The sequence below is a fragment of the Vanessa cardui genome, chromosome 2 (genome assembly GCF_905220365.1).
Source record: "Vanessa cardui chromosome 2, ilVanCard2.1, whole genome shotgun sequence".
NCBI classification, from domain to species: Eukaryota; Metazoa; Arthropoda; class Insecta; order Lepidoptera; family Nymphalidae; genus Vanessa; species Vanessa cardui.
The window spans coordinates 7,326,942-7,352,242 of NC_061124.1; the positions used below are offsets into that span (position 1 = coordinate 7,326,942).

General features: G+C 32.8%; 3 protein-coding genes across 4 annotated transcripts; 1 reads left to right on the plus strand and 2 right to left on the minus strand.

Annotated features, from left to right (window-relative positions):
* Positions 1 to 202: 202 nt before the first annotated feature.
* On the minus strand, positions 203 to 4,330 carry LOC124541554 (transmembrane protein 43 homolog). The gene is made up of 8 exons (XM_047119476.1): positions 4,126 to 4,330; positions 3,907 to 4,011; positions 3,538 to 3,764; positions 2,867 to 3,060; positions 2,550 to 2,725; positions 2,048 to 2,276; positions 1,154 to 1,259; positions 203 to 556 (listed from the first exon to the last, which is right to left on the minus strand). The coding sequence occupies exons 2-8, from the start codon at positions 4,009 to 4,011 to the stop codon at positions 427 to 429; spliced, it is 1,167 nt and encodes a 388-aa protein (XP_046975432.1). The 5' UTR covers positions 4,126 to 4,330; the 3' UTR covers positions 203 to 426.
* A 1,108-nt stretch (positions 4,331 to 5,438) lies between these two features.
* On the plus strand, positions 5,439 to 11,466 carry LOC124542093 (transcription termination factor 5, mitochondrial-like). 2 transcript variants are annotated; one of them, XM_047120036.1, is made up of 8 exons: positions 5,439 to 5,537; positions 6,332 to 6,569; positions 6,651 to 6,811; positions 6,911 to 7,251; positions 7,909 to 8,040; positions 8,584 to 8,702; positions 9,335 to 9,565; positions 11,136 to 11,466. In XM_047120036.1, the coding sequence occupies exons 2-8, from the start codon at positions 6,487 to 6,489 to the stop codon at positions 11,407 to 11,409; spliced, it is 1,341 nt and encodes a 446-aa protein (XP_046975992.1). In that variant the 5' UTR covers positions 5,439 to 5,537; positions 6,332 to 6,486; the 3' UTR covers positions 11,410 to 11,466. The 2 variants fall into 2 exon arrangements, with proteins under 2 accessions (XP_046975992.1, XP_046975985.1); XM_047120029.1 differs by lacking the exon at positions 5,439 to 5,537 and adding an exon at positions 6,049 to 6,261.
* A 1,146-nt stretch (positions 11,467 to 12,612) lies between these two features.
* On the minus strand, positions 12,613 to 17,293 carry LOC124540984 (homeobox protein OTX1 B-like). The gene is made up of 3 exons (XM_047118759.1): positions 16,478 to 17,293; positions 14,518 to 14,641; positions 12,613 to 14,361 (listed from the first exon to the last, which is right to left on the minus strand). Exons 1-3 carry the CDS (start codon positions 16,834 to 16,836, stop codon positions 13,708 to 13,710), a joined length of 1,137 nt encoding a protein of 378 aa, XP_046974715.1. The 5' UTR covers positions 16,837 to 17,293; the 3' UTR covers positions 12,613 to 13,707.
* Between the last annotated feature and the right edge of the window lie 8,008 nt (positions 17,294 to 25,301).

The following is a 25,301-nucleotide window of genomic DNA, read 5'->3' on the forward strand; positions in this document are numbered from 1 at the left end:
TTCTAATGCTAATGTGACTTTAATATTGATTAGAATGCCAATTGACGTACAATATTTATTGGTAAAATATCACAGGCATATAAATCCGAACAGCCAAAGAGATAATTATAGAGTTTAGCTAACCATAGCTTATTCAGATAAGTAATAAATAAATCAAACTAGACCCGTCTACAGAACGATAATACCACGACAAAAATTGTATACTCTTGCGACTAAATTTACCTAATTACCCTTGTTAAAAATTTATGATATATTTCGCATGTAAGTAATAATGTAAATAAAATATGCAGAAAAATCAATCTACAACATAGTAGGAATATCTTCATTTGGATTTTATGATATAGATGTTGGCATACCTTAAAGTTATATTTACAAATCAATCATAAATCTAAGTGTTAAAAATAATTGAATTATTTAGTTGTCATGTTAACGGTCTTCCCATCTTGAGTATCTTGCAGCACCAGGCTGGTCACGTGTAAGCAAATTGGAATAGTGAAGTATAGGTAGTAAAGCCATACCGAGCACAATGGCTCCAAACGACGGTTTATGTAGAAACCTGTAAAAAAATCAACATAATAAAATAGAAATTATATACTTATTGACATATAAATAATAACCAACTCTAGATCTAAAATATGCTTTACATAGCTGTTTAATTGTAAATTTAGTTAAATTCAGTATCAAAATCAGTATCTTCGAATTGTAAGTACCACACACATCAAACAATAATAATTGTAAAAAAAAAATTGTAATTAGTAAGTCAGTGGGTATTGTATAGTGTTATACTGCCATAATATGTCAATATTATTCATATATCATATATTATATAATGCATATCGGTGTATAAAATAACAAGAACTGATATTTAGAGTATTAACAGTTTTTTTGTTATATTACATTTAGAAGAAAAAAAAAAGAAGCATACAAAATAAAAAACATACTGTGTAATATCCAGTAAAAATGCTACTAATAATCAATACTATGTTGATATAGTATAGATTACATATGAAAGTAGCCAGTTAGACAAAATTTAGACAAATTATATTCCAACTTCTTTTTATTAAATGCTGTACCAATAAAAATAAAATCTTCTTTGAAATAATGTTCCTATTGTTCAATTAATTATATCTTAATATATACCTTAATAACTTACCATGGTATTGATATTATGAGCAGTGTATATGAAAAGGATAGAACTAAATTAATCCAAAGTCTTGTGCAGCGTCTCAAGCTGTTCGAAATCCACTGGCATTGCATGACTGTAACAAAACACTTATATTAAAATACACATAATCATATTAAAAGATAATTTTAGAGTGAGAACCCAACAATACTATGATTTTTTAATGATATAAGTAGACAGGCCACTTGTTAAGTAGTCGTCAAACTCATTGGTTGACACTATGAAATTCTATTTCATAGTGTCTAATTATTCTATCGCCAAACAACAGTGCTCAGAATTGTTGTGTTCCTGTTTGAAAGGTGAGTGAGCCAGTGTAACTACAGGCACAAGGGACATAACAACTTAGTTCCCAAGTTTGGTGGCGCATTGACAATGTAAGGATTAGTTAATATTTCTTACAGAGTCATTGTCTATGGGCATTGGTGACCACTTACCATCAGGTGGCCCATAATCGTCTGCCAACTTATACCATAAAAGAAAAATATTAACCTTTCCGATGTGCCAGGAACCATGGGGTACAAAATGCTATGTCCACCGTGCTTAGCTGCCTGACTCACCCTTCAAATGATGAATACATTTATATGAGGTTTTAACGCATTTATCTGAGGTTTTAACACATTTATCAATATTATTATCAATTTATTGATTAATTTAAATTAATTTTTATGGAGCTACTAATATTACTATGCTATTCTTTGAATTAGGTATTAATCTTATAAGAAGACTACAAAAGCTCACAGATTGATTACTTGTGCATTTGACATACGTTTTTATAATGATAGATATTATTAACAAATATATTTTCAATAATTAATATTGGTTAATCTAATAAATTTCTCTTTGTAACTTATTAATATAACTTACAAAGTGTTAGCCATTCAGGATGTAATGTCATTGCCGATGCAAAAACTTGTATTAAACCCAGTAGTCTATACTTCCAAGTGTGAGTGTTTGCATGATGTTTCTCTAAATCATATAAATGTTTCAAGCTATATGAGCCTTTCCTCATGAGGGACAATGGGTCTGCCGTTGGGAAGTTTTTCGGACTGTATGGTTGAAGAACACCTCTTTCAACCAAACCAACTGCTGTGTACTGTGAATAAATAATACATCTTGAAATTTCTATTTACTCTATTTCTTAGCTAAACAAAGAGGAATAATAATACTGCCATCCCTTTCCTTTGGGTGGTTTAAAAAAGGATGGCATGTCTTTTCTCAAAAACACAACACTACCATAAAAACACAATAGTGTACTTAAATAAAAACTAGTAAGTATAAGAAGTTAACAAAAAACTACGATGGATAAGAGGATACATTGTATAAGGGATATATTTTGAAAAGATAAGGGGCAATATTGAAGACTTACAATGTCATCCTCTCGTCCCGCATAAGAGAAATGAATTCGTAGATCACCTATTTCATGTTCCAGAGCACTGTTCCCATGATAATAGAATCCAGAATGCAATTTGATGTCACTTCTGTCAGGTCTAGAGTCTGACCATATTTCATAGTAATCATTCACTTTACGCTTTACATCTAAGCCTAAAATAGATAATTTCAATTTTTAACACCAATAAAAACAATTCGCTTATTATAACTATTATAACTAGAGCTCATTATAAGTTCCTGGTAAAAATGATGATTTTATTAATAAATCAATGATTGTATTATTTGACTTCTTACCCAGATTCATCCAACCAATTTTAACATATTCAGCAATGTGCGTTTCACTAAACATTGGCATTGATGTTGGATTATGATGACCAGGCCTGATGTAAAACAATGAAGAATCCACCACATAATCTCTCCAATCTTTATGATACCAATAAGTCTTTTGAGATTCTTCTGCTGGCTCACTTAAGAAATTTTCTGTTTCCCTGTGGTATGGAAAAATTGATTTTATAACCTTTTAAATATTATTATACTATTTTATAATAGGTTACCAGATTTATTTTTTATATTAATCAAGGTGTATTTTTAATGAACAACATGTTAAGCCCAACTTATACAAATCATTTATCTTACTTGGTGGTAGGGCTTTGTGCAAGCCCGTCTGGGTAGGTACCACCCACTCATTAGTTATTCTACCGCCAAATAACAGTACTCAGTATTGTTGTGTTCCGGTTTGAAGGGTGAGTGAGCCAGTGTAACTGCAGGCACAAGGGACATAACAACTTAGTTCCCAAGGTTGATGGCACATTGACGATGTAAGGAACAGTTAATATTTCTTACAGCGTCATTGTCTATGGGTGATGGTGACCACTTACCATCAGGTGGCCCATCTGCTCGTCCACCAACCTATACCACAAAAAAAAAAAATCTTTATCTCTTAACAATTTAGATCCATATCTTACGTTGTTTCTTCAATCCATTGGTACATTTGAACTCTCTTTCTTAATTTCACAGCCTGTACGTGAATATTATAATCAGGTTCTGATATGGGTTCCAGTACTCTCAGAGGTCCTATAATATGTACTACTCGACCTTCATAACGCTCAGCTTCATCTTTAGTATGAACATCAATACTCTCAGCTGCAAATATCACCTCATCGAGCATCAGATTACTTTGAATAGTTTGACACTGAAATATTAACATTTATGAATCACAATCAAAAGGTATACTGTTAAAGTGCTGATGTGATAAATAATACGACATAACTCTGATTAATATTTGTTTTCAAACAATAATTTAAAATATTTTTTTTAGATCATATAGTTCTTACCTCTGACCAAACTAAAAAATAGGTAACACCAGAGAATAAAACTAGACTGAGAAGTGTTGTGAGCCAAGTCTGCTTGAACTGATTGACAACAGCGATCCAACCCATCTACGAAACAAAAAAATAAATAATTCAATAATTTAATGAATACTATGTGCATACTAGTACATTACAAATACTATTTAAAATAAGCACTAAGTACAGTTAAGGGATCATACTTACTTTTGTGTTAAAATAAATTTAAAATTACAAGCTCAATTCAAAATTTACTTAATGCTTTCATACTTTATTTGAGCACCTTCAATAAAAGTAAATGCATTTTTTTTTAATTAGAGGGTTATTATTTATTACCAATATCAAAATAAATTGTATTTTTTTTAATTAAGTTTGTTTGACATTTCAATTTACAATAATCAACTTGGTTATGTACTCTGTGCTCTTTAATTTCCTTTTGAAAGTGCAAAAGTATAGTACCTTAAAGCCTTGTTGTTATGCATATATAAATAATAGTAATTAAAGTATAGATATTTTATAAGCTTCTGGCAATTCATTTTACAATGTGTAATTAATAATTGTTACGTCTTGATAAATAATATATTCAATTTCTTTTTGCAGAAAGAGCAAATTAAATAGAGTTACCTATAATAACCCAAAAGTATGTTCCATTGGCTATAATAATGATTCAATGGTCAATATCAAGTCTCAACAACATTAATATAAAATAAAAATAAGGTATAAATACATTTAAGCACGTTTCGTGTATTTCCGCCATCGTGCATGATGACATTCGCTTAACTTATAATTTCCCAATATTTTATATAATGCAACAGAGATACTAGCCAATCTCACTGATATTAAGTTATAATTAAATAAATAATGTTAGACATAATTCAGATGAATTTAACGTAAACAACTAACTTGTATAAAGGTTGAAGGTAGTTTTTAACTAGACTAATGTATATTCAATTTTGGGTCGTTCAAGAGTATAATGGGCGTAATAATCTTATCTTTTTTCTTTTTCTCATGGCGAGTGCATCTTTAATGCCTTGTTGAGAATAAATGTTCTACTATAGAATATTAGCCGTTAATTTTATTCTATTTACTGAAATAAAGGGATGAAACATTAATTTATGAGATTTAATTTTCTTGCATTAATACTACATTAAGAGATTGTGTTAAGTGTTATCGTTTAGAAACGTAGGTCGTATAAAGTAGTAGTTCAATTTCACAATCAAATCAGTTAATTCTCTCAAATCCGTGCCGACGTTTCCAGGTCAGGAGACCATTTCACGAGGCTTTTGCGTACTTTAATGTATGACCGGTCCCACAAAATCCAAGCAAGCCATGTTGTCTGACTCATTAAGCTGCTCTTTGGCAATTAAAGTATATCTCTTTCTAGTAAATTTACACGTTTTTAAGATCAGATAAACCCTTTCATAACCATGGTCTAAAACTTTGTTGGTCTCGATTTCAAGTCATTCTACCTAAATGGAATCTATATTTCATGGAAATGAAATAGCATAATCATACGATAAACTTGCGATTCAATCTGGTAAATCTGAGTAATTTGTTAATTCTCTCTTTCTTGAAAGGTCAAATGTATAAAACATGAAATTATTTTTTTGATTTCAAGGGTATGTATTATTCTTTGTTATTTCGGCGACCTTGGTTTTCATTTCAAAGGCACGCTGATCGTTGGGTCGCTTCACTCGCTTCTATTATGTGCTGATAATGCTTCTGCCATTCACGTGCATTTAGCACTAGCTGAGACAAGTTTTCTTGATCACTCGTTGTTTGAATGGGACGACGCAGCTTTCGCGACCCATATCCTTTCCCTTTTTCCTAAACTGCTACATCTCATTTACGATATTCCCTCGTCTTAAAGGTATGAAATGTTGTTTGAAGTTTATGTCAAGTCAATTTTGTTTATTTTTATGTAAATCTAATAAAATGAAGTATAAATATAATACAAGTATAAATACTACTAGTATAAATATTGTACTAATATTTTTTTTGTGACCTGAGGACAATTCAATTCTTGCTTTAATGGCTTTTAGTTATGCCGGCAGGCCTGAGGACAATACGCTACGCATTGCATAAAAGTGGCACATGACATTTTTATTGACACTTGACAGTCGGCTTGTCATTTATTTTTTGTAAATAAACAAACGTTATGAAGAGCTTAGGGAACCTTTATTGAAATGTAACATAATGAAAACACAATGTATCTTAAAATAATAAAACAAACTTTTAAAAAGTCAATTTACATATGTACTTCACCAAATATATCAATATTTACCAAATGTCGTAGATTTTATCATGATGCACCATTTATAAATCTCTATAAAGAAGTTTCTGGTATATATTATTCGCGTATAATAATATTAAATAGTCGATAACGTACTGAATGTTCAATGTTCCTTCGCAGGTCAATCAGTATCTGAAAACTTTCTACTTGAACTACAGAAAAAGAATCCAAAAATTTTTAACCTATCTGAAGAGCAAATAAAATATACTCTACAGATATTGAACAAATTTAGTATAACTGCTGAAGATGCATGCTTTGACCCGCATGTGTTTTGCATGAACCATTTATTATTAGATAATTATGGAGAAATATTAAGAGAATGTAACTTCACTGTTATACTCCCTAAACATATAATAAGGTGAATACAACATATATAACATTACTTATCTCTATATTTTATTATATATGATAATTTGTTTATGATCATTTTAATTTTTAGATACCACACATTGGTGAAATCACGAACAATATCACAGTTAAAAAAGGAAGGATTGTTAAGAGAAGAACTGAATCTAGAACAGGTATTACACAATAGCTTTAATGATTGGCCGAGAGATGGAATAAAATTGATGAATTTTCCAGATTCCAGTACCAATATTTGTAAGTAAAATGTTAAGAATCATTGTAATGCTCTTTAGAATATTTAAGATATTATATCTAAGCAAAAATATTTTATAGAATGTATTCATATATTTTTAGTGACAATACGAATGAGCATATTGGAACAATACTTGCAAAATAAATTTCACATAACTCATGAGGAATTTCAAAAGTATTGCAAAAATTATTTACCTCTTAAACACCGACCGATGTCTGATATCAAAGAAGCTGTAAATATAGCACAGAACGACATTAAATTTAACATAGATACTATAAGGAGAAATGGGTTCATCATATCATCGGATCCAGTGAATACAAAACTTATTTTGGATCAAGTTAACTCAATCGCTGACTTAGATATAAGAGAAGCAATAAAAGTGGAACCTGCTATATTGAAAAACCATTATCAAGCTATTTTAAAAATAAAAAAAATTTTGGAGGTATGTTTTATATATTTTGGTTGTATTTATGCAATGCACCATCAACCATGGAAACTCATGTTGTAAGAATATGTGATGAGTATTATATCTACCCAGACTGACTTGGACAAAGCCGTGCTATACAATATTCAGCTACATATTTATCTTCCATTACCAATCCTTGAATAAGCTGCAAACGTTCCACTTAGAAAGTAGTTGCCCAGTATTGGGACTTTTTGAAGTTCATACATTAAACAACTAATATTGTATTAATATCATAGCAATAAACATTATCAAATATTACAATATGTCCAATAGTAAAGTAAAGTAACACCCAAATGTAGTAGTAAAATGTAGTAACGCCTGTAAATTACCCACTGCTGGGCTAAGGTCTCCTCTTCCATTAAGGAGAAGGTTTGGAACATACTCCACCACACTGTTCCAATGCAAGTTGGTGGAATGCACATGTGGCAGATTTTCGATTAAATTAGACCGCCGAGCACAAAATGAATTATAAACACAAATTAAGCATATACATATAGTGGTGCTTGCCTGGGTTTGAACCCAAAATAATCGATTAAGATGCAGACATTCTAACCACTGGGCCATCTCAGCTCTATGTCCAATAAATGTTGGTAACTTTCTTGTTTATTATTTTTAAATTGTTTGTCTTTTCAGGATTTCAACATTTCAAATGAAGCACAAAGACTCTGTCTTAAGGTGTATTGCATGCGGCCGGACACGGTTCAAGAGCGGTTGGAGCACCTTGTAAAGCTGAAGGAGTATCAAGTGTTATCGTCAAATCCAAGAGTGAGTTCTATTTTAATATTTATTTTATTGTAGGAAAATATGAATTTAGATGAGAAATATGGTCATCACGCAACTAATAATATATTTCTTTACCTTTATCATATGAATTATAAAATACAATTTTTTGTTAAAAAATTATAAATTGAGTAATATATTAAATAATAAAGTTAATTATAATAAAATTTAATTTGAAAACAATACTTTCAATTGTATTAAGCAAGACAATTTATGTAAGTGAATTACCAAAATATACAAATGTAATTAAATACCTTCCAAACAATTTTTTTTAAATCTTGTACAGTGGCTTTCAAACTGTGGGTCAAGACCACTAGCGGGTTACGCTATACTCGGGCGGTAAAATTCTCACATCATTTTTTTTTTCTTCCAGAAGATACAATTTTACTGCCATATATTGTCAATTATCAGTATAGATCTCAACAGTAAAAAAATACTCAGTCTTTTAAACGCCAGAATATTTTATTTATTAAAGAGTCGCGTGTTTAAGAGGTTTGAAAAAATTATATGTAAGTACTTTATTTCCAGGTCCTTTACATGGTTGTACATGAACGGAAAATGATGAATCGCTTAGCAAAAATTCAAGCAGCTAAGAAGCAGTGCTACAGCCTCAATCACCTCGTCGCCTCCACTAAAGTGTTCAATACGTAAGTTTATAAATATTACTACTTTATTGAGTTCTTGGGTCTATCTTATACTCATATTAGTTGTCGTCCTCATCAGCGCTCGCTTTTAGGGAGTTTTCTGTCATGTGTTAGCCAAAATATGTACCCTACTGTCTTGGAGTTTAAATTTGCTTCATACCATATTTCATCAAATTCGGTTCAGAGCTTTCTTTGGTCGCGAAAGAGCGACAAACAGATAGTTACTTTCGCGATTCACGATTATAACTTTTTTTGGGTTTAAAACCTTATATTAAATTACATTTTAAATGACAATGTATTTTTAAACAGCGAGAAGAATACTATAACACATATATATTTACCTATTTATCTACTATAGTGATGTTATAAATGTGAAAGTAACTCTGCCTGACTGTCACTGTTTCATTACTACGCTGAGACGATTTTGATGAAGTTTGGTATTAAGCGTAGGCTACTTTTTTTCCTATTACGTGACACCAAACCCCTGAAATGCGAGCAAAGCTTATTTTCCACCTTAACATTGAAATACCAGTATAAATATAATATATTTAAATATGAATTGATATCAGTTTAAATATACTATATGTTTGTGTACCTATATATGTAGTATATAGTTATCACAATTTAATTTTTAGGTACATAAACAGTTTTGGCAATAAGATCTGCAGTCGTGACGTAGCGGTGTTAATAAGTTCTTCCCTCCGCGTGGCAGGAATCAGTAATAAGTCTGTGTTGCATAAATTGAAACGTCACAAATATTGGCTTCACACCGCTCTGAGCGTAGTTGGCGAGAACATACAAATGCTGAAGAAGGGATTCGCGGATGACGTCATATTCGAAAACTGCCAAATACTCCTGTATCCTGTGTAAGTCGTATTTATAAATCGTTAGTGCGTTCGATATATTACGTCTAAAATCGAATGTCGTATGAATATCAGATGTCACTTGGTGGTAGGGCTTTGTGCAAGTCCGTCTGGGTAGGTACCACTCACTCATCAGTTATTCTACCGCCAAACAACAGTACGCAGTATTGTTGTGTTCCGGTTTGAAGGGTGAGTGAGCCAGTGTAATTACAGGCACAAGGGACATAATATCTTAGTTCCAAGGTTGGTGGCGCATTGACGATGTAAGGAATAGTTAATATTTCTTACAGCGTCATTGTCTATGGGTGATGGTGACCACTTACCATCAGGTGGCCCATACGCTCGTCCGCCAATATATAACAATAAAAAATATATCAGATGTCATCGATTTGATCTTGGTAGACAAATCAAATCAAATCAAATTAAAGTAAACTTTATTCAAGTAGGCTTTTACAAGCACTTTTGAATCGTCATTTTACAATGAAGTGAAACTACTACGGAAAGTAGATTCTACCGAGAAGAACCGGCAAGAAACTCAGTAGTTACTCTTTTTTAACATTTAAAAAAAACAAAGTCATGTTAATTAAATACAATTATTAAAATTAATATATTCTGCTTAGAAGTCAACAGTTATTGACTTTAACAGACAGTTACTAGAGGTTTTCAAAACATCTGAAATAACTATGAATATCTTTCTAGTACGTCAAAAACGCTTGAAAAATTTGTCCTGACTTTCTTCAGGGTTATTTTACTTATATTACTTTACGGATACCCGTCTGTGAGAAAGGAATGAAACGGATATGAAACATTTCGTTATCGCATTCGTTTCGTCTCTTTCTCACAAACCGCACAATGTTTTTCAGTTGATGGTAGTAGGATTTGTGCAAGTCGATCTGAGTAGGTACCGGTAACACCTCAACATATCATATTCAACCGCTAAACAGCAAAGTTTTGTATTGTTGAACAGTGGGAACCCGTGTGACTACAGGCACAAGAGACAACATCATAGTCCCTGACATGGATAGTGCATTGTAAAGTAACAGCCTGTAAATTCCCACTGCTGGGCTAAAGGCCTCCTCTCCCTTTGAGGAGAAGGTTTGGAACATATTCCACCACGCTGTTTTAATGCTGGTTGGAGGAATGCACATGTGGCAGAATTTCTATGAAATTTGTCACATGCAGGTTTCCTCACGATGTTTTTTTTTTGTTACCTACCTGATTGTTTTTTTAATAAAAAATACATATATGTTCGTTATAACAAGATGCGTACGTAATGTTGAGGTGAATAAAGCTATTTTATTCTCTATGACGAATTTTAGACCAACCTAACCTCAATATAACAAACCTCAGTTCTGCGAATTACTTGATATAACGAATATTTACTTGTTCCCATCCCATTGTTTATATATATACTTGTTACATCGAGGTTGCCCTGTAATAGGAAATTATGGGAATTTGATAGGTACCTGTGTAGGGCAAAAGTCCCAAAATTAAATAAGAAAAAAAGGAATAACTAAAAAAATACTTTAAATTATGTTTATACTATATTTACATTATTATATTATATTTACAGTTACGAAATCGAACAATACATAGATTTTTTATTGAAAATCCGCGATGGCAACGCCTCTGTGAAAGGAACGAGGAAAGTTGAAATAGACACGAGCTACAATAACTTGAACTGGCGCATATTAACCGACAACCAGATACTAAGTCTAGTTCTGTATGAAATCGAAAAGAAGTATCACTTTAGTGGTGATGGTATTTGGAATAAACTGGATGGTGGCAAAATCAACACCCACATGTTGAATCAGAAACTGAAACAAAACTCAACGAATACAATTTAATGTTGTAAATATTCAAAATTTTAAATAGTAATAATAAATTATTTATCTTTGTGTAAATATGTTTGTGTTTTAATTTATTTCTTTGACGCAAAATTGCCCTGATTTCAGTCCGTTGTATGTGAAGTGAAACTAGACTGATTCCCATATAGATAGTTTTTTTCATTTCGAGAAATAGTCTTGCCATTATATATGGAAAATATATACGTATTTAATTTTCACGTGATTAATTGACGATTGAAAAGTGACTCGAAAAAAGTACTTTTCAACCGACTACAAAAAGGTATTTTTTTTTTATGTTTGTTACCTCATTTTCGCTTGGTGAACCGATTTTGATATTTTTTTTGTTGGAAAGCTAGTGCTTCCCATGTCCCTTTGTTATATTTTTTCCCCAATTATTGTTATATTTGGAGTCGGTGTCAACTCTTTGCTGGCTTGGTTTTATACGATACTATACTGGATCAATCAAGGGATCGTTTCTTTCTTTTGATTGTTGAGGCGCGTGCCCATGGTTGACACCGGCTCCAAATATAACAATAATCGTAACTACGGTATATAATCGTAAATAAACTTTTAAGTAGTCTAATGTTTTTCCATTTCATTTAACTTAGGAGACACTAAAAATATTGTGAAGACGCAATTATTTTTATTACTTTTTGTGCATATTCATTTGTTTTAAAATAATGTTTTGTTCGAAGTCTGTTTTTCTTTTTGTTAAAATTTTTATTAAGCGATCGATCTCTTCATCTTTGCCTTTCGACCAATTGACAAACGACTAGGTTTCTCGAAAGAGACCGCTGTTTTAGCGATAAGACCGCCTCTCGTGTATCTTTCTTGCACGTGACATATCTGTGTATTTGTTTTTGTACAATAAACACGTATGAACGAGAGGAATAATAGAATATTTTCATTGGCAGCAACAAATTTAAGTAATTATTTTCGCCAACGCATGTTGACATAAAAAATATCACCAATGACCCATCGTCAAGTTTCGTAAAACGCTGTTTTTTTTTCTGTATTTACTGAAAACCATAACTTGTAACCATACATTAATGTAAAATAGCCCTTTGAGGGTTTTAAAAATAATGAAAGCAATAATTTTATAGCTGTTATGATTGTCTCGAATTTACATAAAGCAATGGTTAATTATTTATCAGCAAGGAATATTGAAAAATGTTTTAAGGTATCGAAAGAAAATAAAAGAGGTCAATAAGCACATTGTAATTATTATTACTCTTCAACCTATTCTGCCTACACTAAAATATTGCTTTAAGATTTTAATTATCAAATATTCATGGGTTCACTTAACTAATTTTAATACAGACCGCTGTAGCAATAAATACCCTGAAAGCATGAAGAATGTTTTTTCTCTGTATTATTAGATACACCATATTTATCTTTGGTTATTTTTCGTTTGAAAAAAATAAATGCATTAATGAATAATTTCAACTATTGACATTAATCAATACTCTAAACGTGAATAATTACAATCACTATCCTTTATAGCTATCTAAATAACATAACTAATGCTAATATATGTATTATTTGGCACATCATTCACGTCGATATACTTAACTATATTTTAGTCCTTCGAGCCGGATAAAGAACTTTATGACATAATATTAACTATTAAATTATAGCTAGGTAACAAAATCTTAAAATTAATAAAAAAGACATACCTATATTATTTATATAAAAATACTATTAAATGCTAAGAAAATTGTTTTAGTATCAAAATATAAGTATTTTAACACTAAAAGCAACTAAGCTAACTTATAAATCTTTATATATTTTGTAAGCTGGGTCGAACCCGTAGATATACTATTAATTAACTTATATCATTCAAATTCATAAAAACTACACAATAAGGCACAAGGAATGCACTCTGGTTAAATACCAATTTTCAAACTGATTAATATTATGCACTTTTCATTTTTATCAAATTGGCAGTTAAAACAGACTCACACAACTATATGTTTATGTACAAATACAATTCTAATAAATACCATTAAAATAAAATATATTGTTCATTATATTCCATTTATCATCCTCTCACTTACTAAACAACACATCTAATTTTAAGATTTTTCTTTAATTAAACTAAGTTATAATTTTAAATAACGCGTAAGGTGTACATTTTATTAATGATACCGTCAAAATTAAATCTACTTTTGTGAATTATAAACCTATGCATCTCTACTCAAAACTTTTATTAAAATAAAGTAAAAATATCGTCCTCTTTATATAATACTCCTTTTCGAAATTGATCTACGCGCTATGATAATTTCGAAAAAGAGTATTTCAATTCAAAAAAGGGGGCAGCGACGTATACGGCTGACTTGGACTTGGTTCCATTTTGACAACAACTGGCTGTGAGAGTTCTGAATGACGGTCCATCTCGTAGTGTTTCTCGTGCGGGACCATACCGCATTTGTCGTAGTCTTCTGGCGCTGCGGCGTATCGAGGCGGCTCCTCTTGTAATGCACACGACGAGTACTTATCCTCGTGATCATGAGTGCGGTAGTCCAACTTATCTTCATGACCATGTGTTTCCATTTGCGGTGAATGGGCAGCGATCATAGGATAATCTCTTACGCCGAGAGGAGGCGGACTACCCTCGCCATACTCGTATGAATGTCTTGGAGCGAACATCTGTCCATCGTGTCCGTTAAGAACTGTAGTGTAGGAATAAGCAGCTGGTTGAGTATTAAAACCAGGATAGCCACTACTCCCTGAAGATAGCAAGTGGTGTGATGACAGTTCGTACGAATGTTGGTAGGACCATGAATCTGCTGGCGCTGGTAGACCGTTTTGAGGGAATGCGGGTAAGTTGCCTCCGATGCTTGAAAAACCGCCGCCTAATGTCGTAGAACTCGGCGAACTGGAACCAATGTAACCTGTCTTCCGTGGAGGCTCACGTTTACGCCATTTTGCTCTTCTATTTTGAAACCATACCTATTTATAAAATAAAAGTTATAATTTTATCATTTTGTAAAAATTAATATTTTATCTTATAAAAATTAAATTATATTATTGGTTGTTTAAGTACTTATAAATAATATGAATACCTTTTTAGTATTTATGAAAAAAAAATATTAAAGGAAAATTTACCTGGACTCTTGATTCAGATAAATTCAGTTTCAGAGCTAATTCCTCTCTAGCAAAAACGTCTGGATAAGGAGCGCGTTCGAAAGCTCGTTCAAGTTCCTCCAATTGATAAGCAGTGAACGTCGTTCTGTAAACAAAACAGACGCACATATTAATTTATTGAGGGAGACAATTATGTAGCGCATACAATTACATATTCAAATATGAATAAAATTCTTATCATCCCGCGGCGCATCTACCATCTGACGCGTGCAATATGGCTGCGGGCGCACGCGCGGAAATTGATTGAGCGTGAAACTAAATTCACCCCTGTTGCGCGTGAGCACCTCTAATTGCTTCCCAATTGACAGCACTTGTACCATACCGGCGGAATGTCATTAATAAATATTATTTTAATACTTTTAAAGTGTGAAACGTTTATATTTTTTACCATTCAACACCTTAGTAGAGGGGACGACGTAGGTATAATAAAAGAAATCTTATCGGCGTAACAAAATATAAGATCTCTCTTCGTACCCAGATATAAGATAAGACATATTGGCTCCCTGTTGTGATACGGGTAATTATTGTTAATGTATTAAAGGCGCGAAAATGTATTGTCACATCGTTCAAGGGCTTTTTGAAAAAAAAAAAAACATATTATTAAAATTACTTGCAACGGCAAGAACGCTGTGTAAGTCGCGATCAGTTTTATAATATATTACCCCATTCAAATACGATTTTATTTGATCTAAATTAGGTAAACTGATGGTTACAGTGTACAAATATAGTAGTGGAATGCGAAACCATCTGTTGTCTATATCGCGTATTTAAAATCATCGTATTAGTTATGCACTAGGGAGAGGGTGGTGTATACGTTTTACACTTTTTATAATGTTTAATTCATAACTTAAGTACGTAGTACAAATGCCAATATTTATGTTTGTTTACATAAATTAAGGTTTATATTTTGCGTGTTGCAATTTATATTTAAACACGTATTTTATCTGTTTATTATAAATATATAAGTACCTAATTTGATCTTTTTTTGCATACCTGTTTTCAATACCTATATCTACTTATAACGATAATATAACGTTTCCATAAATTGGTTTTTAATTAATCTTTTATTTGTTTATAGTCTCATACTGTAAAATATAATGAAGTACCCTAATTAAAAACATATATTTTTAAATATTTTACATTTGGTAGGTCCTATTTTATATTAGGTCGACTGGCAAATGATGTTAAGTGGTCACCTACGCCTATAGAAAATTGTAAACGCTCTTTCCTTAAAAGGATTTTTTAATGTTTATATTATGCTCGATGGTTTGACAACGATACATTTAATTTGTTGACTATGTCGAACAAAGTCTATATATGTGAATTTCCAAAATTCAATAATGCTTGTTATCTAAAGAAAAATCATACACAATTTGGGGAGCGCGCGCTACCACCAGTCAAATCATGTCTAAGACAGGTGCGTCTTCCAAACGTTATCTACGAATGGTTTCAAATATTTTTAAATTTGTACCCGAATTGTTATCATATAATAAATTATAACATACTACTGGAAAAACATAAAAATATACCTATCATTAAATTATTGGATTGACGAATGTAGAACCTACAATAAGCGCGGTAGCTACATTAAAAAAAAAATAACAAAAAAAGTAGCAATGAGAAAAGACATTAACTTAGCCATGTCTTTATTTTATAAATTTGATTACCTCAATACTTTCCTCTTTATAAAACGTTACGTATACAAATACCTACTCGAGTAGCTACCGTAGCAACAGGTGTCTACGTCTTTGTAGCAAAAGATTCGTAGACATTGTCGAAGTTTATTGACTCACATATTTTGTTAGTGTAATTATTATATTCGAAATTTATAATAAATATTTAAACGGCAATATTTGAGTAATAATAATTTAGATGGGGATTAAAAGTAAATTACAAAAATAATACAAATCTTATGACAAACCTTGTTTTCTTTTTCTTGATTCCATTGTTGTCGCTTTTCTTTTTGTCACTTTTCTTAGATGTTGTTGGTGGCGGGGGTGGCGGTGGTGGGTGCTGAGCGTGCGACGTCGGGGCTGCTTCTACCGCTTGCAAAAGCAACGGTTCTTCTTTACGCTTCTGTTCACTGCCAGCAAACACTGGTAGGTCATCCCGGTACTGCAGCTCGCCGCCTGCGCCCACTACCACCTGCACTTGCCGATCCTTGCCAAACTCGCTGAACATATGCTCCTCGAAGGTGGGCTGCTCCATGCCTCCGCCGCCCTCGAAGGCGCACTCGTAGCGCGGTCCGGCGCCGCCGGCGCTGTCTCCGCACACGTACATGTAGCCGTCGGCGGCGGGCGGGTGCGCACCCGCTACCTCCGCACCAACCTCGCTCGGCTCCGTCGCGGCCGCCTGCCTGCCGCTCGGACCTCGGGCTCCACGAGCCCGACTCAAGATCGAATTATCGATTCCGATATTAAACAATTGAAGCTCATTTAGTCTAGTCCGCGGGATCGACGCTCGCGCCGTTCGTTTCGTCGTGTCCGTCCCGGTTAAATGGCTTTAATCAACTTTAACGAACTAACCAAATTTACTCCACGGTTGGTCAATTTATATTACCATAATACGACGTTCGAAGCAGAATATGAGCCAATGAGTGATGTGACCGAACTCGACAAGCGTACGACGCAAAGTGCTATTTTATTTTATAGTAGATGAACAGAAGTGAGATATTAGATCGGACGAGGCGGGCGCATAGGACGATCGTGTAGCGAGGCGAGAGAGCCAATAGCGGCGCTCGGGAGCCACTCCCCCGAAGCGATGCACCGCGCCGAGCCGCGTCTCCCTCGCTGCGGAGCGGCGCGAGCTGCGGGCGCCGACGTTCCGCAAGCTCCCGACATACACACCATGCGGGATTCCCACAAAGTGGCGCGAGATGTTGTTTGTTTCCATGCCATGTTGGGGTGCGAACGCCCACATCATTATTTTGAAAGTTCATAGTATTTCATTGTAAATCCGTATCAATACCACTCACATGTCTATTTCATGATTTATAGCCGTGGGAAACTTGGTAAATATTACACACTTGTTAATAGCTGAAGCCTACACTTACCATGTCAATATTAAGCGTAAATAGTAATATGATTAGTTTTAGACGTCGTCGCAGCAGAATTGCGCATGAAAACCTCTTAACGTGAAGAGCAAGCTCGCGCAGCGGCGCGGTGCATGCTAACTGAAGCTGTCGATCGACGCTTCCATCGCTTAATTATTAATTAACAGTTATTGCTGGAGATTATTAATAAAACATTCGCCCTGACTATTGGCACTTAGATTAGCGTTGAGGGAGTAATGGCGCATTTCAACAATTTCGGTTGTTATTTAATTGAAGTCAATTTAGATGATCAGAGTCTATTTAGGTTGGTGCTGGCACTCGCCAGCGGGATCTCTCCTTCATTGGGCTCATTGGTGACTTTCAGGCAGCACGAATTGCACTCGCTGATGCATTTTTCGACGCATTTGCACTCGGTCCGAGATCCCAAATATGGGTCACGGAGATACGTAATCGCTAAGATGTGAATTAGACATCGTTTTACTTGAACTCGTTAATGAATCATAACAAAAGGACCAATGTGACATACAGTTATGTAAATATGTGAATTTTGAATTTAGTGCCTAAATTGGGTTCTGTGGGCATGGAGTTGTTACCTATGATTACCACTGGTGCTGGTGTAGTTAAAGTGTCGACTATCGACTGGAATGAAGTGACTTTAATACCAAGCGTAAGTAATCGCATTTTACTAATACTATATTTTTTAATGTAATTAAAACATCTATTGTAAAATGTTTACTGATAATAAATGCTCTTCGCTTCGGTCGCTCTTTTACATACATGAATATTAAAGACATTATTATCTGGCTATTAATCTTATGTGTACAGTGGCGTAGGTATTTACAAATCTGCCGCTAGTAGGCTAGTAGGCTGTTAAATTTATGCCGCCCCTACTTTTTTTTTTGCAACATTTATGATTTGTGTTCTATCGTCATCATTACATCGGTTTTTCCCGTTATTTGTATGATTATAAACTAGGTAATATTTCTGTCAGTTACTAGATTATTTTTCCAACCCGCTATGTAGTGACGAATATACGGATTATGGATGTAATGTGTATACATATAATTAAGTTTTTTATTTAATTTCTGTAAGATAATAACAAATTTGGGCTAAATCTGCCGCCCTACGCTCCAGCCTAATGGTAAATCCGCCACTTTATGTGCACATAAGTATATGCGTAGTGCGCACCTACTTAAAAAAACTAAGGAAATTTTACAATTGCTTGAAATTAAATATATAATCTTAATTATAACGAAAACATTAACTAAATCGAGGTGACTGAGTAATGAGTAGTAGATACGCTCGTAAATTTCTATACTCTAAGGTGATTCGAATGTTATTTTATTAGCATTTAACATATTACTATTCATTTTATTTAAATATAGGCAAAAGCTCGGGAGACTGGCACATCTATATGATAGGTCTTTGTTCACTCTTATTCGGGTCAATAGCTTTAAAATAAAATTAAAAAAAGAAAATCTGTTGCTGAACCAAGGAGGAAATCATACTTAACTAATTTTAATAAAATTTGTATTCAGATACAAATAGCTATCATTTACTACATAATTCATGGTTACGTTAGGTATATAGGTCATATAAGTTTATATTTTTCTTGTTCTGCAGTGTTTTTACTTTATATGCGATACGTTATAATTTTAATAATAGCATTTTAGATATAATTTACGCCAGTTATTTCTTTTATTAAACAGCATATGATTGAGTGTTTTAGTTAAGACGTAATATATAAATACATAAGCGCAATAACGCTGACTAAATCATCTAGATATCTGGAAATACAGATACGACTGACTTGAAGCTTCTCAGAGTTACTCCTTTCGTTACGTAGACGTTCACTGAGAAAGGATTTTTGGATTTAAATACCAATTTTTGGATTATCAGTATACATCTCTCCACCAATTTGGCAATTTCCGTGGCAGACGCGGAGAACGAGCCAGGACAGACAGACGAACAGACGGACAGACATGACGAAACTATAAGGGTTCCTAGTAGACTACGGAACCCTAAAAACTGTAAAAATACTTAAAGGCTTAAAACTATGCATATTAAAAAGATTAGAACTATTTCGAGAGTATCTTTTTTATGAGATACCACGATACCTACACGTATTCTCTCGGTTGTTTTTTCTAATTTCTTATTGTGAAAACCCTTGAAAAATCTTTATTTTTATTATCTACTTTATCAATTACATAAAAAATAATCGATTTAGCGATTAAGGGTCCTGTCGAAAGGAACTCCCTAAAATTGCCCGCATTGTGTTACCAAACATATACTGTGTTAAAAAAAATGAAAGAATATTATTTGGACCGCTTTCATGCAAAGATAACTTATACTTTGGTGGAACATTGATCGATCTCTTTGTTCCATTGTTTTTTCACAATAACAAGTCGGTTATTTTTATCGATATCGATATCTTAGATTTTTTTTAAATACAATGTAGGCAATGGAAGTTGGTAATTCCACAAGAAGCTTAAAGACAATACATACATTATACAATACATTGGACACATAATTAATAGAAAGCTTAAATAATCTGTGACATTAATTTTGATATCTTGACAAAGTTACGTTTTTCACAGTGGCGGATTTACCAATAGGCTAAGTAGGCTGGAGCCTAGGGCGGCAGATTTAGAGGGGCGGCAAATTTAGTCAGTTATTATCTAACATCAATTTAAAAAATATATATATAATTATGTGTATACACATTACGTCCGTAATCCGTATACTCACCACTACATAGTTGGAAAAATAATCTATTGACTGACAGAAATATCACCTAGTTTATAATCATACTAATAACGAAAAAAAAACCGATGTAATGAGAAGGATAGAACAGAAATCATAAATGTTGCAAAAAAAAATGTAGGGGCGGCAAAAATTGAATAGCACTAGTCTACTAGCGGCAGATTTGTAATTCCGCCAATGGTTCTTCTCGACAACTATTGTATCATAATATCCATCTTTATGGATCACCATATTTCTATTTGCCTACTTTAACAAACATGATAAGTCAGAAAATGTTAACAAAGCCAATACTCAGTCCATTAATGAAAACTATCAATTTGGTAAATTTTGAGTTAACGCTTTCAAACACGACAGGAGGGGTTTATTTTATAATACATATTAAAGTTGAATTAAACAACAAATTTTCGTAGAGCACAATATAGCAATACGTATGAGGAGTTAGGAGGTATATGTTGAATCCTTCATCTGCTAGAATAGTATTTATAAAACCGTCCTTAGCCTGATACTCTTACCGATAAGTTCAGTCCAAAATGTAAAACTATATTTTTGTATAACATTGAACAGAATAAAAAAGAAATAACTTTGCATAGTGTGTGAGTGTGTGCTTTCTTCTTCTTATACTTAGTTTAAATGCAATTTTTGTCACATGTGTTTTCAGGAAGGTTTTAGTAAATTGAAACGAATGACAATAGCAACTACTATTACATATATTTTTTATTCACCTTTTATATTTGTACAAATCCGTTATATTCTTTCGTTTCGCCCAGTCCCTATCGCCACATCCCTCTTTTCTTTTTTGTTACTACGGGTACCATCGGCAACAGTCTCCGTAGCATACATAAACTAGCGAATGACGCTCCGAAAGGAATGGTTCGGGTAATCGTGGTAGTCGTGGTATAACTATGTCTTTGGCTTTCTCTTGGCTTTGCCTGGCTATGTCTTTGGCTTTGGCTTGGCTGGGCTCGGCTTAGCATAAAGCGTGGCATTACAAAATGATACATATTTGATTGGATAAACCTAAAATTATTTCACTGTATATAAGTGTAATCAAGTCAACTAAGCTGCGACATACTTAGACATTTCTGCAGAAATTCCGTGAAGAAATATGTCTGTCTATACTTACTGAGAAGAACCCACGAAATAAACTCAACGAGTATTTTGCTTTTTTTAAATTCGTCAATTTGTATACAATAACAACAACAGATTGTAAATTTACCACTGCTGCGATAAGGCCTCTTATCCCTTTGAGGAGAAGGCTTGGAACACACATTCCACCACGGTGTTCCAATGCGGGTTGCTGGAGTACACATGTGGCAGAATTTCTATGAAATAAGACACATACGGGTTTCCTCACGATCTTTTCCTTCACTGCCAAGCATGAGATGAATTATAAACACAAATTAAGCACATAAATATTCAGTGAGGCTTGCCTGGGTTTGAATCCGCAATCATCGTTTAAGATGTACGCGTTCTAACCAATGGGCCATCTCGGCTCTACTGGGCCATCTCAGTTCATTCATATCATATCTGAAACAGCCTGGAAGCTATCATTAATTCTTTCCCAAAGTGTCTTATCCTTTGAAAAGTCGTTGGTTGTATAATATCCACACAGTACCTAAACATTTTTTTTAATTTTGAATTCAATATTTAATACCGACCGACCGATGCTTTTTCCCGGAAGAATAGGAAACATGCAAACATACTATTTACCAAAATGTTGCTATTAAAATTAAAAAAAAAAAACATAAAAGAAGTGCCACTGCAATGTTTGTTTCATTTAGTTTTGTTTTTTAACAATAATTACGAATTACACTAACGTGAACGTCACTCCTGTTATGACTACTATATCTTCGTTATAATCTAAGATATAGATTATAGTTGTAAAAAAAGTGTATGTAGTTGCGATAATTTAAAATGTCATTTTGAAACCGCATTTTTTTGCATTAAATTACAGTGTCTTAAATTTTTGATATAGTTGTGGTCTATGCTATATGGAGTTCTTTAAAATAAACACAAAAATAAATATGTTTCATTTTCCCTATTCTTTTTCTTTCCGACTACGTAGTAGTACTCTCGTAGTACCTTCATCGCAACATACACAATATTTAACAAATAATACAATTAATGCTATTTCTGCCTTCTATCTATAAACTAAGAAAGTTTGAAGTTTCCATAATATGTAGTTGTTGTGATCGAGAAAATGAAAATATAATGAAAAATCAATACGATCCATTTATTAACTCGATACAATAGATTAAAAAATAGGTATATTTCTTTTTGAAATAGAGTAAAAAGTCTATATAAAGTTCTAAAAAACTAGCTTTATACCTGATGGAATTTACCATCGGAAAACATTTTAACGTTGGTCTCTTATCTATAAACCGACGTAACCGACTTAAGACCGATGTCTATATTTCAAATATTAAAAAAGGCACATTTTCATTTTTTTATTAGTTTTGGAATATTGTAAAAAGGCTTTGATAGCTGTCTTTTACTCATAAACAGAATACTTTTGTCTAAATACAGTTTTCCATATTTCTAACTAAGCAAAATTGACGAACGTCTAGCCAAATTAATATAGTAAATTGCAGCTAAGGGAGGTGATGTGTTTTCAAAAGCCCTTTTAATATCATTAACTCGTTGACACAAGCGTAACATACCAATTTATATATTTCATAATAATTTTATTGAACGAATATAAATTTTGTAAAATCCTAAATTACTTGACAATAACCTAGTAACATACACTCCTTTTTTAAATTTAATGTATAAACAAGTCATATTTACAAATAAGAAGCTTTCGTATTTATAATACACTACCTACATACATACAGATTGCGATATTGAAAATATACATTCGATAACAAACATAGGCAAAGCATTTTCTTTCAGCCAATAACTTTTATGCGATATTTTATCGTCTTAGTGAAGATTATACGTAATAATCCTGTCTGTTTTATCCGTTCATTCAACTGTCGCCTGCTGGTTTAATGTTTCATGCATTCAATTAAATGGCGGTTTTTAACATCTTGCGACATCACACGACATAGTTTTTACTATTATGTGATGTGTACCTACCATATATATTTTTAAATATTTTATACAAATACAACAAGCAAAGTAGATCTAGCACAGACTAAAAAAATATATTATAATATGTAAAGTAAGTAAGTTAATATGACGATCTAATGTAATGCCAGTGTGTCCCACGGCTGGGCAAATATCTCATCTCAAGTTATGGACAAAGTTATTCCACCAAATTGTTCCATTTGGTGTACATAAAACAAAATTCCATCTGAAACGTTTCCTAACGATGTTATTCTTAAATGTATCGACATTTAAGAATTACACGAGACGTATTTGCAACACACATCTTAAGTTAGTACATGAGCTCTCAGCTGTGCTTGCCTCGTTTTGCATCCGCGATACGATGAAAACAAAACGAACAATGATTTATGAACATTACTAATGAAAACAATTAAAAAAATATTTAAATTCAAGCAACTAATGACAAAGTTTTATAAATTCCATAAATATATTTATTCTTAAAAAATATATTCTTTAATTTGTTTTAGAAGTAAAATATAAAAACGTAGATATCTGTTGTGATTGATTTATATATTAAATTTATGATTTATTCACTTTAGTTCGTGTAGTATAATTACAATTACAGTACGATTAATTTAATCTTACTTGTAGTACTTATTGCTTTATTGCTTTTTTTTATTAATTACCTTCACAACCCAACACAGAATCCAACGAGACGGTAGATGTCGATATCTTGTGAGTTTATTCCAGCTTTTGAGTAATGTGTTTTGTGAAAACGAAGCACCGAATTGATATAATAAATTAGTACATGTCATATTTGGGTAGCGACTACTGAGTTCCTTACCCGTTCTTGTCTTCGGTGGTAGTTACTTCACTCAACATTATTTGTTAAATGACGATTAAAAAGTGCTTGCAATTTTGAATAAAGTGTATTTTGATTTGATTTGACGGAAAACATCACCGACTAACAGAAGGAATAACCCAGAGGTGGCAAATTAAAGAGTTATTTCAGTATGGGTACTATTCCAATTATTTTTTTTTAATTCAATACCTAAAACAATTTCAAAATGATAGGTACCTATGTGTATTGTGTACCTATCATTTTAAAATTGTTCTAGGTAAATGAAACGTTGAGTCTATAATTAAGTTTAAATTATGAATGTACCCATACATTTGATACAAATATTGTTTGATGCTAACTTTATCTCAATGTAGTTTCATATACAAATTGTCAAAAAACAAGGATATATGTAGAACAACACAAGAGTGATGAGTCATGTGACGGCGCGTAGGCGCTTCACATAAAATCTCTCTGTGGACGCAGCGACGCTGAATCTGCCGCCCGTTCAATTGAAAGCAATTGCTTTAATTGACTTCAATTGAAATGACCTCGCGCACCGGCTCCCACTTCTAGCTTGACACTTTTACATCTATCTTTTTTGGAGCTGACATAAAAGCGATGATATACGTCAGTGCCCCTAAATGAACCCAATAAAACAACGCCACTTGTGTACAATGTATGTAATGTGTACTTACAAAACATTCGACGTTACATAATCGTCCTCTTTATTTTATGGAAAATATATTTGTAAGAAATGTAAATATATGGCGTTGTGTAAAACATGTTTTATCCCTAAGTTCAAATTTGAGTTTTGCGTTGCGTTGCATTTTTTACATCAGTTAAAACAACATACAGAGCGAAGAAATTACGGTTTATATTTTTTTCGATTATAAATTAATACCATGTACCTACATTTTCAACTTTTTGAGATACTCTATTAGTAACTTTATGCAATAGAAAAAATATAGTAAAATTATTACATTATTCATTTAAAAAGTTATTATAACAATTTGATTGAATAATATATTAAATTTAATTTAA

Excerpts from the sequence above, each read along its gene's own strand:
- LOC124541554 (XM_047119476.1), bottom strand. The coding sequence starts at position 4,011 with ATGGGTTGGATCGCTGTTGTCAATCAGTTCAAGCAGACTTGGCTCACA. Across the intron at positions 2,277-2,549 it reads CGGGACGAGAGGATGACATT|TACACAGCAGTTGGTTTGGT; the intron begins GTAAGTCTTCAA and ends ATTTATTCACAG. Across the intron at positions 1,260-2,047 it reads TCCTGAATGGCTAACACTTT|TCATGCAATGCCAGTGGATT; the intron begins GTAAGTTATATT and ends GTTTTGTTACAG.
- LOC124542093 (XM_047120029.1), top strand. The coding sequence starts at position 6,126 with ATGTATCTTAAAATAATAAAACAAACTTTTAAAAAGTCAATTTACATA. Across the intron at positions 8,041-8,583 it reads TGTTATCGTCAAATCCAAGA|GTCCTTTACATGGTTGTACA; the intron begins GTGAGTTCTATT and ends CTTTATTTCCAG. Across the intron at positions 9,566-11,135 it reads CAAATACTCCTGTATCCTGT|TTACGAAATCGAACAATACA; the intron begins GTAAGTCGTATT and ends TTATATTTACAG.
- LOC124540984 (XM_047118759.1), bottom strand. The coding sequence starts at position 16,836 with ATGTACGTGTGCGGAGACAGCGCCGGCGGCGCCGGACCGCGCTACGAG. Across the intron at positions 14,642-16,477 it reads ATCAAGAAAAAGAAAACAAG|AACGACGTTCACTGCTTATC; the intron begins GTTTGTCATAAG and ends TTTTGTTTACAG. Across the intron at positions 14,362-14,517 it reads TATCTGAATCAAGAGTCCAG|GTATGGTTTCAAAATAGAAG; the intron begins GTAAATTTTCCT and ends TTTTATAAATAG.